At 38.6% G+C, this 19,931-nt stretch overlaps 1 protein-coding gene across 3 annotated transcripts in view; it reads right to left on the reverse strand.

Moving 5' to 3' along the window:
• LIMS1 (LIM zinc finger domain containing 1) overlaps positions 1 to 19,931 on the reverse strand; it is a 45,904-nt gene continuing 25,973 nt past the window's right edge. For 2 of the 3 annotated variants that reach the window (XM_015819827.1, XM_015819826.1), the window contains exons 4-10: positions 18,895 to 19,015; positions 16,732 to 16,881; positions 13,149 to 13,299; positions 11,868 to 11,960; positions 9,552 to 9,600; positions 6,967 to 7,042; positions 1 to 1,582 (exon numbers count right to left, since the gene is read on the reverse strand). In XM_015819827.1, the coding sequence (XP_015675313.1) occupies positions 1,468 to 1,582; positions 6,967 to 7,042; positions 9,552 to 9,600; positions 11,868 to 11,960; positions 13,149 to 13,299; positions 16,732 to 16,881; positions 18,895 to 19,015 (755 nt within the window). In that variant the 3' untranslated portion in view covers positions 1 to 1,467. Of the gene's footprint in view, positions 1,583 to 4,671; positions 4,866 to 6,966; positions 7,043 to 9,551; positions 9,601 to 11,867; positions 11,961 to 13,148; positions 13,300 to 16,731; positions 16,882 to 18,894; positions 19,016 to 19,931 lie in introns of those variants that run through there. The other variant, XM_015819825.1, reaches the window with a different exon arrangement.

Genomic DNA, 19,931 nt, shown 5'->3' on the forward strand with positions numbered 1-19,931 from the left:
TCCATAATTGAAATATGTTCAGGTTTTATTTCATTTCAATTTAAAAATAAGTGAGCTGAAGAGGGGAAGGAAATGTCCTTTGCATCCTTAATACTTTCCATTATTTTAAACAAAGTTCAAAATGTTTAGTATATGGCATTTCCTAGAGTATAAGGCATATATTATCTAATAAAATAATATGAGTAAATATTTTAATTAATATTGTAAATATACAGCATAATTAAGGCACAGTGAAATAAAATACCAAAAGATCCAAGAAAAAATTCTTACAAAATTCAAGTAGGTGAACTCTGTTGACACAGAAATATGTTGGCATCTCACACTTTGGGCTTCAGGCTCAACAGAATCTAAAAGCATTCACTGCAGCTCTCAAACAACTACAGTTATCAGAAACTTTCTGAACAAACCATTTCTGCATTTATGATAGTTTGGGCTAAGATTTGATTACAATTCACCCCCAATTTGACTTTTATTTTTTTTTTTTAAAAAGATCTCAATAATTTAAATTTTCTGTTGAGCTAGCGGACAGAATCAACAAGATGCCCTGATAGACTATAGACTCTTCTTAAATCTTCAGAATATTTGTTTATATTATTGCCATTTTCCTTAGGACAATAATATAATATTGGAAAACCATTGTGTTATCAATTCATAAGTTGAGATTAAATAAGAACTCATTGCCTACAAAAAAATCTGTAGTCTTTTGTCTCATAATTTTTAACATGAGAGTTGAGTTTAGAATCAAACGAAAGACATCTCCTTTCCTTTGATCCTAAATAATATGAAATATAAAACTTATTAGATAAAATATGCTTCAAAGCCATCACACAAGTCTGATTTTTTGAAAAATTATCCCTATCTGTATTAGTAAATACTATGGCCATGAGCCCATGAATTTTTCTATATCCTTAACCATGTAATCCTATATCTGTCTACAGAGCTGAGACCGATGAGTTGAATGGGATTTACAGGTTAGTGATTATAAATTGTTATCCTTAAAGTTTTACTTTGTTTTGCTCCAGCAATTGCTCCCTAGCAGGCATATGATGCTGAGATCTGGATTATTTGCCAAGAGAATTTGCTTTCCTAATCTGTAGGGCTGGTTGAAAATTCTGGACATTAAAAGCTCAGCACATTTTGAAGATTCTAGGTAAGAGGAGACTGTGCTAAATTATGTTCATTTGAGATCAGCACCAGTGGCCCAATAAACTGATTGCAATTTAAAGGCTATGTTTTAATCTTCCACTTATGACTGAGTTATCTAAAAATTATATAAACATAGAATGCATAATTTAAAGGGTACATATAGCATTACATAAGACATTAAAGATTTTATGGCAAGGTATATATTATATTAAGCTAGTCATGCAAAGGGATTTTTTAAGAGCATAGAGTTCATAAACACAGTGAAAATAAGTGGGAATATGAATCTCATTTTCTTAATTTTGAATAGCTAGATTAAATATTTTATTTCCTTCCTAGAGTTTCAGCCAATTTCTTCAGTCTCTTCTTGAGCTCCAGTGGGAACTTCTCATAGCACTTCTTACAGACAGGCTTCATATCAAATTCCACAAATTTATTTCTGAAAAAAAAATTATGTTGTTGAAAATTAATCTCCACAATACAAATTAATATTCACAATTCACCATAAGTTAGGCTTATTTTCTCTTACAATTGTAAAAACACAATGAATTCTCAAAAAATTCTGTTTAAATCAGGAGCAGCAGAACTTTATAGAATCTGAGACTTGGCTAACATCTGTCAGAAAACACATCCCAATAAATCTCTCCATCCTATTAAAACTTAAGAATGTTCTTGCTAGAGTAAGAATCGTTTTATTATTTTTTTCCAGAAAACCACCCTACCTCAGTATAAATACATTTCATTTCTGGCATGATTCTCTTCACCACCATGTCTTCCAACATAATATACAGAAAAAATAAACTTTTCTATGACTCTTCCTCAGTTTCATAACGTTTGCCATCTTGATGTTTCGGAACCAGGAAAGATCCTGAGAAGCATTGAGTGCTTCAGCCAACTGCTAAGGGTGGAAGATGAGCATTTCAGGTATCTAATTAGAACTTCCAATTGTCTGGAACAGCTGCTAACAGGAAGGGCACATCAAAGAACTATAGATCAATGAGATCAGCTGCCAAAAACAAACTTGGTAATGCTTGGTCATCCTTGGCAGCTGATGAAAGCAGCTGGGAGAACTGACTGGTTGTAGCAGAGTTTAGCTAATTTATGCCATGCTGCCCTGCTTCCCAAAGTTGTTGAAAATTCTCCTATTGATAGGAAATGCATTGAGAAGTTTTGCAGAGACATCTGTGGCATGAATGAAAGCAGCTCTGCTCACAAGCTCCATCCATTTTATAATCACACTATCATGTCACACACACACACACACACACACGGCAATAGAATGGGGGCTTTCATTGAGACTTCTATTATTTTGATGAATGCATTGGATCCTGTGAGATACCACTACAACTTTGAGAAAAGATTGGTATTTAGAAGGTTGACAGTTCCCCACCTCTATTCTAATTTTTCTTTAGGTGCTTTCACACTTAACTTTTGAGTAGGGGCTTCTCAGTATAATCCTCTTGAACATAATGGGATAAACCTATGCAAAAAAACCTAGCACAGCTCCACAATCAAAACAATGTATACAGATCTAGAAGTTAAAACTTGTAGCATTTTTGTACTAGTGTTTGCACAAGAAAGTGGCTTTTTAAAATGACTTTAAAACTGCACCCTACTGTGCAGCCATGTATGAAATAGAGAGCTACAAGCTTCAGATAATGTCTAACCAAAAGTTTCTCTTCAAGGGGGACTGCTTTCTCATCTCTTAACATCAGAGTGTAGAATTATATGGACAGTGAGAGTAAAGGTTCATTCTCCAAGCTTGTGGGTTGGTTTCCAAACTTTCATTACCAGGCTAGGTAACATGTTCAGCAGAATTTAAGGGATGACAGTGTCAGTGTTCTTCTGTTTATAAGGGTTTCAGGTGTGTCTTGTGATGGGTCAGGTGTGAGTCATCAGTGAGAGTCTTGTGATGGGGAGGTTACATCAGGTCAGGGTCGTTGGAAGGTGAACTCCTGTTGGGAAGGGGGGCTTGCGTGGGTTGGTTGACGGTTGGTTGGCTTTGTGGTTTATTTGGATCCTGAGGGTTTGTAGGCTGGTTGTAGGTCGAAGTGTCTGTTGATGGAATTGCTTTGGAGTGCCAGGCTTCGATGAACTCATGAGCATGGCGGGTGGGTAGTGTGGCCAATAATTTTTGTGTTGTTTCGATCGAACTGGTGTTGTTTGGTGTCAGTGTGGGTAGAGATTAAGGATTTGGGATCGTGGTGTTTGACTGCCAGCCGGTGTTCGTGGATCCTGGTTTTTAACTGATGGGATGTTGGTCCCACATGGAATTGGTTGCAATGGTTACAATTGATTCTATAGATTACATTGTTTCTTTCCTCCTTCTGTATCTTGTCTTTGGTTCTGGATAATTCCTGGCGGAGTGTGGTTGTGGGTTTGTGGGGTATTACTATTCCTAGAGGTTGGAGAATTCTGGCTGTCATTTCTGACACCCCTTTTGTGTATGGTAGGGTTAGTTTTTGCATGGTGGTTGGCTGTGTGATGTGGTTTGGGCTGTGTGTTGGAATACAGAGTTTTTTGGATAGCTGTTAAGGAGAAAGAGGTCAAGCAGCTGTTTCTCTTCTGCTTTTCTTAGTGGGAGACCATCACAAGACCCTTACTTGACACACTCACACCTGAAGTCCTTATAAACAGAAAAACACTGACATCCCCTAAATTCTGCTGAAGATGTTACCTAGCCTGGTAACGAAACATGAGGAAACCAATCCACAAACTTGGAGAATGAACCTTCACCCTCATCCTACATCTGAGTTACAGATATTCGCCATTATATGGATAGTGTTAATGGATGACATATACAATGACTTTACACATCTGCAATTATATAACGTAATAATGGATCTATATGGTAAAAGGCTAACTTTCACTTGGAGCATATATGATATTAATGCTTTTTCAAAGAACTTTTTTTGTCTATATCTCTCTTACCTTAAAAAAGACATGTATTAAGTTAATATGTTACACATTTTCTCAATAGATTTGTTCTGAATGAATGCTTGCAACTGATGAATTTCAACCAATAGTTTCATGACTGCAAGGTAAATGATGCTTTGGGGATCCATCAAAAGATTTCATGTAGCTATTTTATCTTTTCCTCAACTGATATGGAACAAATTAGGTTGGATGCAGCAGAAATTACAGGAATATCACAAATTAAAATACAAAATTTTACACACACACACACACCCACCCTCCAATGAATGATGCAAAGCAAAAAACAAACTTATCTGGAAGAATCCATTTTCTATATAAATCTCCATATGAATTATAAAACGTAATCTGATTTAGTAGAAACAAGTACATCCTGCACCTGCAGAAAAGCATTTCGCAATCAAGGACTCTTTTGGGGGCAAACTGCTGAGGTGGGGGATGAGGGAGGAAAAGGCAAGTCTGATCACAGGGAACAATACCTATCAGTCTAGACCTGGGGCTGAATGTGTTGAAATTCATCATTTAGACATTTAAAAACATAGTTTTGCGCACCATAAGAAAAGAAGCACAAAGAAAACATTTTCACCGACTAACCAAAGAAAGGGAGGAGCACAGTTGGTGAAAGGTAGAAATGAAAGCTTTACAGACAGACAGGCTTTTTCTTTTTATGTTTATCCTTATCCTTGGCTTCACGCTCCCGTTTGGCAAGTCTCCGTTTAAATTCTTCTGGCATTTTTTCATAACAGTGTCTGCAGACAGGTTTGAGATCGATTTCAACAAATTTGTCCCTTTCAGGTTGAGCAAAGAAGGAATGGAGGAGAGAACAAGAAAGAATCAAGATACAAGTAAAGTAGAAAGAATTCTGCAGAAAAATAGAAATAAAAAGAAAGTAGTGAATATACTCATAGGAAAAGATATCCTTGTTATTTTCCATGGACTGTATTATTATGAAATACTCTTTATCACAGCAAGCTTAAAAAGTGCATTCCGCCATGGAGTACAAGTCTAAGATTTTAAGGGCAGCTCTTCTAGAGAGAGGTCTCAACTCACGACCATTCATTTAGTGGCAGTTCAAAGCTACAGCAGAGCTAGAAAAAGTGACTTATGACCAGTCCTTCCACAGCATCCCCACAATAACATGATCACGGTTCAAGCATCTGGCAACTGGTATGTAGTTACATCAGGCTCCAAAAACCAAAGACACAAAGTTACTTCTAAGCAGTTTCCTTTATTGTTCCTCATCCATAGAAATCTTGCCAAACTACACACACCATTAAAGATATACTCTGAGATCTTCTAGGGAGGAGCTATCTTGATCCATTTTCTCCCCAACCAAATGGAAGCTAGATTTGCTTAACAACTGTGTGATCCATGTAATCACCATGATCATAAAATCAGGCACAAGTCAACAACTGCATTACTCAGCAATGGAAGTTCCAGACCCAACTGTGGTCTTATATCAAGGACTACCTGTGTTTCTAAAGATAAAAGATATGCCCCAAATCAGGGTAGATAATAATTAATGGTTCTTTAAAAAATAAAAATAAAAAATGGATTTTTTAAATTTAAATTGGATTTTTTTTTATTTTTATCAAATTTATTTTAATAAAATGCTTTTGGAGTAAAAATCTTTCTAAAGATAGTTTTCTATTTAAGATACATTAATAATTTAGTTTATTCAGCATGAAATGGAGCTTAGTTATGTAGCATGAGACTGTATATTCTGCAATATTTACATTTTTGGTAAACTCAATTCAGTGAATCCAACCTCTGCAAGCTGAGATAACATGCACTGCATCGATGCATTCACACAATTTCACAGTAACAATGAGATAAATCATAAAGCGAAGTTCAGGAATATTCCTTTATCCCATTGTTTTGCAAATCTATGTACACTACAAACTGTATGATTCTTTGAAGAGAATTGCATCTGTACCAGGCTCTAAGTATTTTAATTAAATAAAAGAATTTGAGTAGTTCTCCAACTATGTGTGATTAACCCATTAACCTAAAATCGGTTCTGATATCGCTAACCTGACAGTTTATTATTTTACTAACCTGACAGCTTATTATTCTAAATAGGAAACCTTCATTTTGTTAGCAAATAATAATATTAAGGATTCTAACTACCAGTAAGAATGAGTCCTTACATTTAAAGATCCATCATGGTAGCGCCTGTTAGCGGGCATCTGCTCACCTGCTGCCCGCCACGTCCCTCACCTTGTTGTGTCACTGCCGCATCACCAGCCGTCCCATTAAAGTGAATGGGACTGTTGGTGAGTCAATAGTGGATCAGAGGAAGAGCCACTGTGGAACAGAGATGACAATTGCTCTTTAAAAATTATGATTCAAATTGAGTTGATTTAAATCAAGCCTTTTTATAGTGATTTAAATCATGATTTAAATTGACTTGATTTAAATCAAATCCACCCTGCCCCAAATACACTCCAGATATTCTAGAAAGGGGGGGGGATACTTTGAATCTCTTGTCTTAAAGAGCAACCTGAACAACTCATTAAATTTACAGTTGCTGTGTCCTGAACTGCATTCAACTGTGCTGTTGAACTTCTTTGACTTCTATCCAGCTGCAAAGTCAATAGAAATGTATAGTAATCTGTCCTCTACGTGGAATCACAACAGCTTTCTACTTATTCTGTTCCACAAAAATGTAAAGCAAACAATATAAACTCCTGAACAAAGTAAGCACTGATGAAAGACGACTGCATTAAAGAACACAACCTGGCTTCTGTCTTGTTTGGACAAGGCCCTGGTGTGCCTCATCTCTTCCTCAAGACTTGCTGCAACAATCATAAATATTTTCCAAAAGAATCCTCAATTTACAAGTGACATCATCAATTCTATGATTATCTCCCCAACGGATATACTTACTTCAGTGTTAACTTGGTGTTACAAGTAGAACATGCAAAGCAGTTTACACACCATGCTTTATTCAAGGCAGAGACAACTACAAAAGAGAAAAGAAAAGACAAGATGAATCCAAAGTCGTCAACAAAACTGACTGCATTTATTATCATACATTCATAGCCTGTGTCATGGAACCAATATTGAAATTGACAAATACAAGATTGTCCAAATCATCACATATAGTCTAACATTACAGATTTCCATGGCATGTAAATGGATGTCTGTTACAGGCAGTTCTGCCTGGAGCCTAGACATGGTAAGTAGTTATTTGTTCTGCTGTTGCCACCCTGTGTAAAATATAGGGATTAAACCTGGCTTCCCTTACAGTATCTTGTAACTGTCTAGTCCTTCCCAAGTGTTCACCAAACTGATTCTAAACATATGAAAATTGACTGAAGACTTGCCTTTATATACTACAATTGTTATCAGTCAAAAACAAGCATGCAGAATTCTTTCCAAGTGTTGTCTTCACTGCATTTGCCTAAGTCTACAGTTTTTAAATATTCAATTTTAGGGAAATCTTTCTACATTGTGTTCTGTAGTAGAAAAGTCTACAACACCCTATAGAATGATTCAGGAAGAGTAATTTCCAGGCCTTACTATTGATGATATCTGAATTTTCCCCAAGTCAGATGACCACACTGAAGACATTACAAACTCTAACTCTGTTGGCACCTAGTAGGTGTCCTGAATTTTTCAGGACAAATATGGTGGGCCTACTAAAACCACCACACTCTTGTATATGTCTGTAAGACATTCAAGATGAAGTATTATATTAGATAAGCAAAATATTGTAATTCATTTACTAAAAATCACTGTTTACTATAAATCACTAGAAAAATAGTCCAAAGGTACAACTTCAAGATTATGAAACCTCTGTAGTCACATCTAAATATTTAAGCCAAGTGTCTAAAAATGATTTTCTATAATCTTACCCTGAAGGTCTGAGAAAAATTCTCTTCCAGTTTTGCTCGAGAAAAAAAGATGCCATCAAAGCATTGGGCATTTCTAATCAGCAATGGTCTGAACTAAAAAAAAAAAAAGCCTAGAACCCAATTAACATTCTCTTGATAGCAATAGCACTTAGATTTATATACTGCTTCACAGTGCTTTACAGCCCTCTCTAAGCAATTTACAGAGTCGGCATTCTGCCCCCCACCAATCTGGGTCCTCATTTTACCGACCTCAGAAGGATGGAAGGCTGAGTCAACCTTGAGCCAGTGAGAATCGAACTGCTAAAGTGCAGGCAGCAAGCAGGCAGCAGAAGTAGCTTGCAGTACTGCATTCTAACCATGGAAACAACCTTACTTTCCCAAATTCTGTCTGTTTTTACTATATTTAAGGCTAAGAGTGTCCAAAGAACCCCAGATTTCCGTAGAATATGGTTTTAAAAGCCCTGATGAAGATAAATAAGTCATTTTCCTTGCAACAAGAATTGACTGGCTGGCTTGTTGCCTGAGCCTGACATGGTGGGCTGAGAAACAATAACTGGCCCAAGGACACTCAACCAGCTTTCGCTGCCTAAAACAGATTAGGACTCAGTCTCCCAAGATCAAGCTGGCTCTCTAACCCTAACTGTTAACCATTGTGCTACAACTATTCTGATTAAAAGGCAACTTATGGATATGTTTGATTGAAAGGGGGGAAAAAGCAACGTGTGAAAGATCCACTCAGAGCTGCATTAAAGCATTAAGCCTTGTAGGCTCTAGACACATTTATATTTTCGCTGTTGTTGTAATTATTATCTTTGTTGCAGTAATAATCCATAACCTTAGGATTATAAAGATGTTCCCTGGACTTACATTCATTAATAAGTCACATGGAATACGTGTCAGCAAGAATATGCATAAAAATTAGTAATATTATCCTAGATAGGTTTAATTTTAAGATGCACAAATTTTGATTGCTTTACTTTCATAAGTTTCATATTTTCATATCATACATTTTCATAGGCCCCAAACTTTTGAAGATATCAGGCATTGTGGCTATGTGACTAATGGATAATACAGATGTGCATCCACTGAGGGAATGGATTGTGTATCATTTGTTTAAATATACAAAAATAAAATACATTAAATGCTTTCAGGCCCATATTCAGCATCTTGGGTATTTCATGATTATAGTATTTGGGAGTATTTTACTTTGAAATGAATGTTTTAATGATGAGAAAAGTACAGGTAGTCCTCGACTAACAACAATTCATTTAGTGACCATTCAAAGTTACAATGGCACTAAAAATGTGATTTATGACCATTTTTCACACTTCTGACTTTGCATGCTCGCATGGTCAAAATTCAGCCACTTGGCAACTGACTCATTTTTATGACGGTTGCAGTGTCCTGGGGTCATGTGATCACCTTTTGTGACCTTCTGACAAGCAAAGTCAATTCATTTAACAATCCTGTCACCAATGTAACAACTGCAGTGATTCACTTAATAACTGTGGCAAGAAAGGTTGTAAAATGGGACAAAATTCACTTAGCAACAGAAATTCTGGGCTCAGTTGTGGTCGTAAATTGAGGACTAACTTCATATCTATGGAAACTCACCATCACCTTCAATCACCCGGTTACAGTGGAAACACACATCACCAAAGAGCTGTGGAAATGGAAAGTATAAGTCCCAGTCAGAATTTATATTAGAAATAAAATTAGTAATGCAACATATTAAAAACATTTGCGGAGAAGGTTGTAGAGAAAGTCGTTGGATGGCAGCTAGACAATCTTAAAGGAAACGGATTATCTGGAGTTGTATCTGTTGAGCTTCAGGCTGGGGTAGAGTAGGGAGACAACAATGGTTGCTATCAAGTATCTTTGATGGGGCTGCAACGGGGTGTGTGTGCATTCATCCTGGTGCTCCTTGATTTCTCAGACTTTTGATACTGTCAACCACTGTTGATCAAAGGAAGAAATCACACCCATGATCCTTCAGCTGTGGAATGTCCCAAGGTTTGATATTAACCACCCCTCCCCCCCTTTTTTAACATGTATATGCTATCTTGGGGCTTATTTAGATTTCTTTTTGCTTCTTGCCTTTTTTTTATTTTGAACATTGTTTGCACGTACTTATTATTACATTTTGAGTTTTCTTTTTGTAGATGCTGTATGCCACCCAGAGTTCTTAGGGATTGGGGCACATTTTGTATTCTGTAAAAAGTAATAATGAATAAAGCTGTGACTCTAAGTCATTATTTGGTGGAGCATTCAACTCAATTGGGCACAATACAAAGTTTATAATTGAATAATAAAAAACCTAGGGGGCATCACAGAGATTTCAGATCGCTTGCTATTCTTGATTTTAAAATCTCTGTTAAATTAAAAATATTTTTTCTGCCCTAAAAGTAATTTCAGCTTTTCTTTCCTCCACTTCCCACAATATGTATGCAGCCCCATGGCATTCTTCAATTAGAAGAGGAAGAGAGCAAACAGCTAAAAGTCAACATTCTGCTTCTGAGTCTATGCCAAAATTCTGTTGTTTTTTTCTAAGAAAAAAAGAAGAAAAAACGTTATGCAGTTAAATTCGGAGGACCAGGGAGTGGCATTGCTAAGAAACAGGAAGGGTTAGGAGGAGGGATGGGTCTGTGAAGCATGTGTGTAAAAAGTGACAATGGTGAGAGAAAAATAACTAGACTGAGTAGATCTTGAATGCTGTAAGGGTAGGATGAGGAAAAAAAGTTGGAGGAACAGAACCTTAACAAGAGAGGGAATCATGAGTTCAAAATACTAATTTTGGGTTTGAGGTCCAATTCTCCCATATATTCAATATTCTGAGCAAGCTACTTATCATTTAGCCTCATCAGTCCCTTTTCTATAAAATGAGCTTCCTTTCAAGCAAAATACTAAATGATTCAAAACATTATTTTGTATTTGGGATTTGTCTTTTATTTTGCCACCCACAAATATTCAGGAACCTTGATTTAGGTCAGTGTTTCTCAACCTTGGCAACTTTAAGATGGGTGGACTTCAACTCCCAGAATTCCCCAGTCAGCGAATGCTGGCTAGGGAATTCTGGGAGTTGAAGTCCACCCATCTTAAAGTTGCCAAGGCTGAGAAACCCTGGTTTAGGACTGGGGTATCAAACTGCCGGCCCACGGGCCAGACGCATCACAACAAAACCACGCAATGGGGAAAAAGTTCCGATATGTCATGCGACGTCATGTGATGTTGCAAGTTTGACATGTCTGGTTCAGGATATCACATATTTTACTATTCTTTTTAAACAATTAAAAGAAAAGCTATGGGAATACCTGCTTCTACACAATATGGATTGAAGTACTGACATTCAACACATGCTAACTTGTTCAGATTCAAACCAGGTTATAATCATTGCAAGTGTGTTGAACTTGAAATGGGTGAGTTCAAAACACTAGATTCACACTTGAAGTAGAATGTTCCAGAATGATCAGAAAGAGATACTTCAACCTTCTAACTCTTTTAAAGCAGAAATGGAGTGTTTTGAGCAAACAAAGAAAAACCACTTCAAATTTGAAACTTGCTTTATTCTCACAAAAAATAAGATGGAAATTAGGAAACTGTTAATACCTCCATAAAAATGTTTTGAGGGCACATATACAATGAGCATATTTTCTTGGGAAAAAAAGAATAAACCTGAAAAGGGGACAAATCTCAAAGGGGCTCATAAAAATAAAAAAGCTTAATTGTTTAGATTTATAATTTTGCTTTAGAAAGGAAAATTCAAAAACAAAATCAAGAAAATAAATCTAGAGGACAACTTTCTGAAATAAAAGACATATGGTCATTGTAGGCATATATCAGCCTTATTTCTTATGAACTGCAGTTTTAGACTTAAAGTATTGAGAGTCCCTGGATGAGATTTAAAACGCAAAGTGCAAGATGCAACCATACCTGATTATAATGGGTTTCACAATACGCCAGCCCCTTCCTTTCATAGTGACGATGACCCAGGAATGGTTTCTCACACTTGGCACAAACAAAATGCTATGGGGTAAAAAGGAATTACCTTTATTTTTAAGTAAAATAATTTTCCACAAAGCATCAGTCTCTATGTAAACATTAAGATATCAAATTAAGCTTTGCGGGAGCAAACTATAGGAAGACTGGCCTTCCTCTTGCTTGTGTAACAAAAAAAATCCCACTAGCTTAGCATCTATGTCCTTACACCTTGGTTTTGAAAGGCTACTTTCTAAGATTTCCAGAGCAAATTTCAAAATTTTAATTAATAGTTTAAAAAGTGTTCCTATGCCTAACTTACACTGACTTAGTGAAGATTTCTAGAGGAAACTTTACAATAGTATGTGAGTCTAATTTAGAAGAAAGTTATTCGTAAGTCCTTTTTTTTTGTGAAGACATTTGAGCAGAGATTGGACGATCACCCACCTGGATGCTGTAATGGAAACAGGCCTATGCAGTGCATTGAATTAGGCCAAAGGATCTCCAAGAGTCTTCCACGTACTTCATAAGAAGTAAAAAAGCAGCACATATCTACAGTCTGGAAATAATTGGCCCTCTTTCTCCTTTCATTCTCTCCTGAATTCACATTGTTATAAACAATGGTGTGATCCAGAAATTCAGATTGATCTGATCGAAACAGAATCTGCTGTATGCAATCCTTTGTATAAAACTCTATAAATACATAATGTTCTCTGAGATTTGCCCTTTCTCTTAGCTTAATACCACAACTGAGTGTATGATGGGAAATTAAATAATAATTTTATAATACTAGAAAAGTCACATTATTTTAAAAATACTAAGAGGAGATAAAAGCATGTGTACTTGAAACCAGTCACTCAGATTTCAAATACATGCAAATCTCTTTGTTTTACCAATGTTTAAAACCAGGCTGTTTCTCTTACACCAGTGTTCACCAAACCCTCAACCTCCTTGCAGTAAGCATCCTCACTGTCATCTTGAATAAGGCTCACTACTGTTGTATCATCCACATACTTCACAATATGGTTTTACTATCAGAATATTCTTTTTTTTTTCTTTCAGTTCAGGAAGTCAAACATTTCCATTCTTACAGTGGAAGAGCTTATGGATTAGATCATTATAAAGGCTCCTCGCTATAAAATGACATAGTGTTTATTAAATGTTCTGAAGACTCTTCTTGAATCTTCCAGGTTGAAAATACCTATAAATACACTAACAGAGAAACAAAAAGCTTACCTCAACATGCCACTGCTTGCCCATAGCATTTACTACTCGCCCTTCGATTGGTCTCCTGCATGCTCCACAGATGGGGACCCCCATTTTATCATGGCAAGGCAAGCAATACAGCTCCCCCTTCAGTTCTCGAGCTTCTGCAGTCAGTTCCTTTCTGTTCACAAATCAAAGAAAGAATTGAAATATAGTCACTTCAAATGTGGCTAGACATTTTCTGAAAAAGTCATTTTTCTCACCAAAAATTATAGTAATTGGTGTGTGTACAGACCACAGAAAACACTTTATTAGACATGGGGGAGGCTTTTAATCTAGGCATTAGTCTAGAATGATATATGTTGGTCAGTCTATTACTATAATGTTTAGCTCAAGGTTGGGGACATTCTAATCATCCAATTGTTGACAAAGGAGAACCACCGTTGCTCATTACTGGACATAGGAGTTGTTGGAAATTCAGTAAATAAAGAAAGCCAACGTTGCCCATCCTGATTTAGATATAGATTTTGGGAATGCATGGCCTTCAAAATGAAATTTCATCTTGCCATGAAATTGAAAAAGTAGAGTTCACATGTGTGGTTTCATAAGCAATACTGTGCTGTTCACATGTACTAGATTCCCTTATCCTGAGAAAATGACATTTTGATAGAAGAGCCAAAGATGAAGAGCAGGTCTGCACCTAGATAAGACCAACTACTTTCTACATAAAACGCTGTTACTGAGGAATGTACAGTGATTAAGACTACAATACCTGATCATGAAATTGGCTTGGGATCAAGGAATTAAACTGTTACTTTACAAAAATAACATTTCTTTGTAACCTTATAGTAAAAGTGCAAGGAACTCAATCTGGATTAGGCATCTGGTCTAGAAATAGAAATTTGCCTTAAACAAATTTAGAAAAAAAACTGTTAGATTTATCATTAATTTAAAAAAACACCAGAGAATGCAATAATAATAAATGATGATGATGATGATGATGATGATGATGATGATGATGATGATGATGTTGGAAGGGACCTTGGAGGACCAGTTTCATGGAAGACAATTTTTCCATAGACTGGGGGGGGGATGCGGGGGGATGCGGGGGGGGGTTTCAGGATGAGTCAAGTGCATTACATTTATTGTAAATTTTCTAAACAAGCAAACAAACAAACAAATAATGCACTTTATTTCTATTATTGTATTAGATTAGACCAGTCACTTCTTGCTTCTAGGAAAGTGGGAAGGAAAAGAGACAATCCTAAACTCAGCCTTCCAGCAAAATAAACTAAAGACCCAGCACGCTGAGGAAGTGCTAAGAAAACCATGAGAGAGAGAGAGAGAGAGAGGGAGGGAGCGTGCAAACCAACTCAGCACTGCGTAAGCCCAGCAGCCTTGGAAAAGGTGCAAATGAGAGAGAGAGACACAGTGCTTAAGGGGAAATGTAGCTTCTCCTCTCCACCCTCCCCCATTACAAGCCAGGTAGGAGCGCCTTGGCTTGCAAACTTGGAGAGCTGCAGGAAGAAAGGAGGAACACGCACACACATACCACACAAGTACACCAAATTAAAACTCGAAAAGCAGGCAGGATGTTGTCAAAACACGAGGCACCGGAACATCAAAATAAAAGCAAAAAAAATTCAGCTGAAGTGCAACAGAGCCCAACGGTCTTAGAAAAGATGCAGACGAGAGTGAGATTCCTTGGAGACGCAGTGCTTAAGGTGAAAGGTAGCTTCTCCCTGCCCCTATTTGCACCCTGAGAAAGACACCCTCTCACACAGATACTTTGGGAGGCGTCCCCCTCCAATGAGGCTTTGGGGGAGCCCCGGTTGCAAGCTGGGCTGGCGTGCGTTTGTCCTGCAAACTTGGAGAGTTGCATGAAGGGAGCGCAAGCCCAGTTGGGGTTCCAGGAGGGGGAGAAGAGGAAAGTGAGGAGGAAGAAGAAGAAGCAGCAGCAGCAGCAGGACCAGGAAGAGGAGGAGGCAGAAGGAGAGGTAGCAGAAGAAGCAGGAGGAGGGAGAGGAATAAGGACGCAGGGCTCAGATGTTGCAAACCAGTTGCAAGCGCGGAGGACCTTGCACTGAGCAAGATGGCTTCTGCCCTGCTACTCTCCCGGCCCCTGCCCAGACCCCTGCAAACTTGCGGCATTCCTGGAGGTGGAAGACACGTTTTCAGTGCACCTCCAGCTGGACGGCCCAGTTCTTAAGTGCCCACGGCCCAGAACTGGTCGACCGGGGGTTAGGGACCCTGTTCTAGTCCAACTCCCTGCTCAGGCAGGAAACCCTATGCCAGAGGTGGCACTCAGAGCCCTCTCTGTGGGCACACGTGCCATGCCCCGGAGATGGCAACCATCCCTTTTCAACCAGCTGCCCGCTAACTTGCCGAGGTCCCATGTGGCTGGATGCATCCCAGCATGGCTGGTTTCCCTCCCCCCCCCGTCCCATCCCTCCTGGCCTCACATGCTCTCCTTTTCCCGGGCACGACCCACTGCATCGCTTCCTCAGTTGTTGGTGGGTGGCCAGCTCAAGAGGTGGCTTCTCTGAACTGCTGGCGGTGGGCTGCGGAGCCCTAGAGTGTGCTGGTCAAGGAGCCGGCAGGCTGTGGCTGCTGATGGACATTGTCGGCCCCCATGTGCTCGCTGGCCTCGGTGTGGGGGGGCCAATGGTGTCAGGCAGCAGCCGCCCCGGCCCCTGCCTTTCCTTGCCCTGCGACAATGGCATCCCCGTCCTGCCTTTCCTCACCCTGACGGACGAGCCTCCTGTCCACCGGCCCATCTGCCAGAGACCCCCTGGATCTCCCCCAACCCTGCCCGACCCCCACAGGCGTCCCTCCCCACGAGCAACATCGAGGTGACCATTTCCACCTTGGCCACACCCACCCAGTCTGCCATGACCACCAGAGCCACGCCTACCCAGTGGGCCACGCCCACCTGGCGATAAATAAGTGGGTTTTGGGTTGCAGTTTGGGCACTCGGTCTCTAAAAGCTTCGCCATCACTGTCCTATACCATTTCAGACAAATGGTTGTCCATTTATGTTGTAAGAGTTAGTGGTAAAAGGAAACCAGGCAGTCAAAGAACATGGTGGCTAGACACCATCAAAGCTGACACCAGCCAGAGCATAGAAAAATTCAGAGAAATAGAGCAGAGGTTTGGAAGTTTCAAAATTATAGTGTATATGCATAATTCATTGCCGTTATTTCGAACAGAACGGTCATCTAGAACAGAGGTCCCCAACCTATGGGCCATGGCTTCTTGGCCACCGGGCTGCGTCAGTGGCTGGCCAATGCACACGTGCATATGGAGAGACCTGGCCCATAGAATTGCCAAGAGTCAGACTTGACTGAATGGCTAATATCATCATATCAAAAAAAGAAATATAATTGCTGTTATATATTTTTGATCCTAACAAAGCTATGCATAAATAACTAGTGATTTAATTATTCAATACAATGGGATTTACACAAGATGGGGATGTGTATAGTTTATGCAATATCATGTTCATTGTTTTGTCTTTCATAACACTGGATATTTTGCTTCCAAATTTGATTATCAAGCATTGTGATATCAATATTTAAATGTTAAACTTTCTTTCATAATAAGTTTCCATTACCCGCAGTTGGCACAGTTGAAATGATCAGGATGGTAAGGATCATTCTTGAAGATAAGCGGCTGTTCCTCAATTATGGCGTGGCACTTTTGGCAAATATATTTGCCAAGACCTCTGGCTTTCTCCCGATTATGGCAAGGACGACAAAGATGTCTAAAAGAAATCAAGGAACGAACAGTAAGAAATATCAGAATATTGGGGGGGGGGGGGGGAAATGTTCAATTTGAAGTTTTATTTCAATCTTTTAATCAGAAAATTAACTACTTTCTGTAGGAAAAATGATGTCCTTTTCTTATAAGGAAAGATAAGGTCAGTTGTTTGCATTAAGATCTCTATTTTTCAAATAAGCAATCTCAAAGACTTGCCTTAATTTTGACCATGTAAGCGTGAAGGATTAGTCCAATGGGCATAATACAGTCTTCTACCCTGCAGTTAATAGTTTCTACACTTCATATAAATCCAACTCTCATCACAGTTTTTGGTTATTAAATGCACAATCTCTTAGGTATAGGGGCAATTATATTGATGGTTATAAAAACCTTTGAGCAAAAGCAGAGCAATAGGTATTAGTCTGATTTATATGCTCCTATTGTTTTCAAAAGGCAGTCAAGGCTCCTAACAATATTTTTTTTAAAAAAAAAACAAACAAAAATAATTCAATATTAACCAATTCACCAAAAAGCCCTGAAAAAGTTTGACTCCTTTTCTAGAATGTGAAAGAATGGGAACTGAAGCATCTTTCACAGCATGAGATCAATACAGGAGAAAATCTCCCTTATGACTAACAATCATTTGACAGTCTTTGGAAAGTGAAGGCACCTTTAAGAGTTTCTTCTACTGATTATCTGAATCTGCAGAGATATTTATCAGGATTGTTAGTCCCTTATGCAGACCTCAAGCCATTGAAAGGAAACAAGTATTGCCACATACAGTACATTGCAGTAGACAAGTTGGGCTGTCATTAGAGGATGGGTAAATATTGCAAAATTGACTGTCTTAGGAATGATCATAGCTAACACAAAATAGACATAATTGTGCAAACACACACCTTCCTTGCCATCAGCTAGGAATTTAGGGATAGTAGAGGTCAAAGTCTCAAACTATGGACTTGCTCTTTCAAGGTGAGTGCATTGCCCAATTTATTATGTCTTTTCTGACTATAATTTCAGCTTGTATTTCCCAATTATTATTTACTATGTATCTACATGTTTTCCTGGCAGACATTATGGGAATATGTAGTTGACAGGTTGCAAATACAGTTATTTCATATAATGTGAAAAAATTCTTAGAGCATGAAATTGGAGAGTTGGAAAAGTCAGAAGAATTGGAATTTTGGATTGCAACTAAAAATAGAGAAAAAAGCTGGTTTTTACATATATTGGTTCCAACATGAGATTAGGAGAAAAGAAGAAATATTCAGGGAAGAATGAAGGAAGAAAGAAAGAAGTAGGAGATTATTATCTGAAATTCATGGGTTCAGCAATTTTTGATTATAAAATAGAAATAGGTTCTTGACATAATTATGTAAAGGCGACTTATTTATTTAAGAAAATTTACAGGGCTGCCCAGTGACTCCGGATGGCTTACAAGGACAAAAACCTAATATAAAAACAATACAAAAAGCAATAATTCCCCAACAATAATTCCTGGCAACAACAATCAAACAGGCAACTTGATGGGCTCCATATCATTCTCCAGGCCCGTTGGCAGAACCTTCTTTTCAGGGCCTTGCAAAATAGTGTCAAAAGTGGGAACCAATCTTATCTTTGCAGGGATGATGCTCCATAGAGATAGAGCCACCACGAAAGGACCACCTTGTTCTTGGTCCCATTAGATGGACCTCCTTAGGAGAGGGAACCCGTAGCATTCCCTGCCTCCCTGCTCTGGTGGGGTCAGGTAGATCTCAGTGAGAAAAGACGGTCCTTCAAATAACCCAGTCCCAATCCATGTAAGGCTTTGCAGTGACAAGTAGCACCTTGAATCGGACTGGAAGGAAATTGGTGGCCAACGCAGATCCTGCAGAAGAGGTGACAGATGTGCAAATCGAGGCTTGCACAAAACCGTGCAGGCCACCACATTTTGAACCAACTGAAGCTTCCAAATATTTCAAAAGTTATAAAAAATCATTATACTCAGATTTATAATCAAGGGAGAAGTAACACTGACCTGCCAGCATTCTTCACAAATCCAATATCTGCCAGTACCTGTTGGCAGATATCACAACAGAAACATTCTGGATGCCAGCTATTGTTCATAGCTTTAATAACCCGACCGATAATGAACTCCCCTAAAATTCAACAGGAGATATTATTAAATTATTAAAAACTGGGAGATTATGATAGCTTAATAAAGAAATAAAACATTATTGTCCTCCTACTGTCACTGTCCACTTTCATAATTTATGACGATATTTGGATAAATGATGTTTAACAGAGTAACAGACTAACAGAGCTGGAAGGAACCTTGGAGTCTTCTATCTAACCCAGGGGTAGTCAACCTTGGCTCTTTTATGACTCGTGGACTTCAACTCCCAGAATTCCTGAGCCAGCTATGCTATGCTGGCTCAGGAATTCTGGGAGTTGAAGTCCACAAGTCATAAAAGAGCCAAGGTTGACTACCCCTGATTTCTAGCCCAACCCCCTCCTCAAGCAGGAGACCCTATGCCAGGAGTGTCAAACTGGCGACCCATGTGTCACATGCAGATCTCAACTTGAGCAACTTTATCAAGAAGCTTATATAGATGCAGGTGCAAAACACAAATACATGCAGGTATTTGTTTTCCTCATAATATTACTGAAAGCAATTGTGATTTTTCTCTCTCATTTATTCTATATATTACAGCAGCAATTTCCATTCTCCTGAAAACAACATGTCTGCACTTGATAAACAGACTATTATCTCACTCTAATTAGGTTATGTGCCTTGATGCTCTTGCTTAAGGCCACACCAAGGGAAAATAGACACTCTAGTCTGTTTTTACCATAGCAACATCCACTTCAATGATACAAGGGTCGGTCCTCTCCCCCTTACTGTTCAATATTTATGTGAAGCCGCTGGGGGAGATCATCCGTGGCTTTGGGGTGGATTTCCATCAGTACGCTGATGATACTCAGCTGTACATTTCCACCCCAGGCCACCCCAATGATGCCCTTGACGTGATGGCCTGGTGTCTGGAGGCCGTACGGGTCTGGATGGGGAGAAAC

The sequence above is a fragment of the Protobothrops mucrosquamatus genome, unplaced genomic scaffold (genome assembly GCF_001527695.2).
Source record: "Protobothrops mucrosquamatus isolate PMUCROS unplaced genomic scaffold, P.Mucros_1.0 scaffold995, whole genome shotgun sequence".
Classification (NCBI taxonomy): domain Eukaryota; kingdom Metazoa; phylum Chordata; class Lepidosauria; order Squamata; family Viperidae; genus Protobothrops; species Protobothrops mucrosquamatus.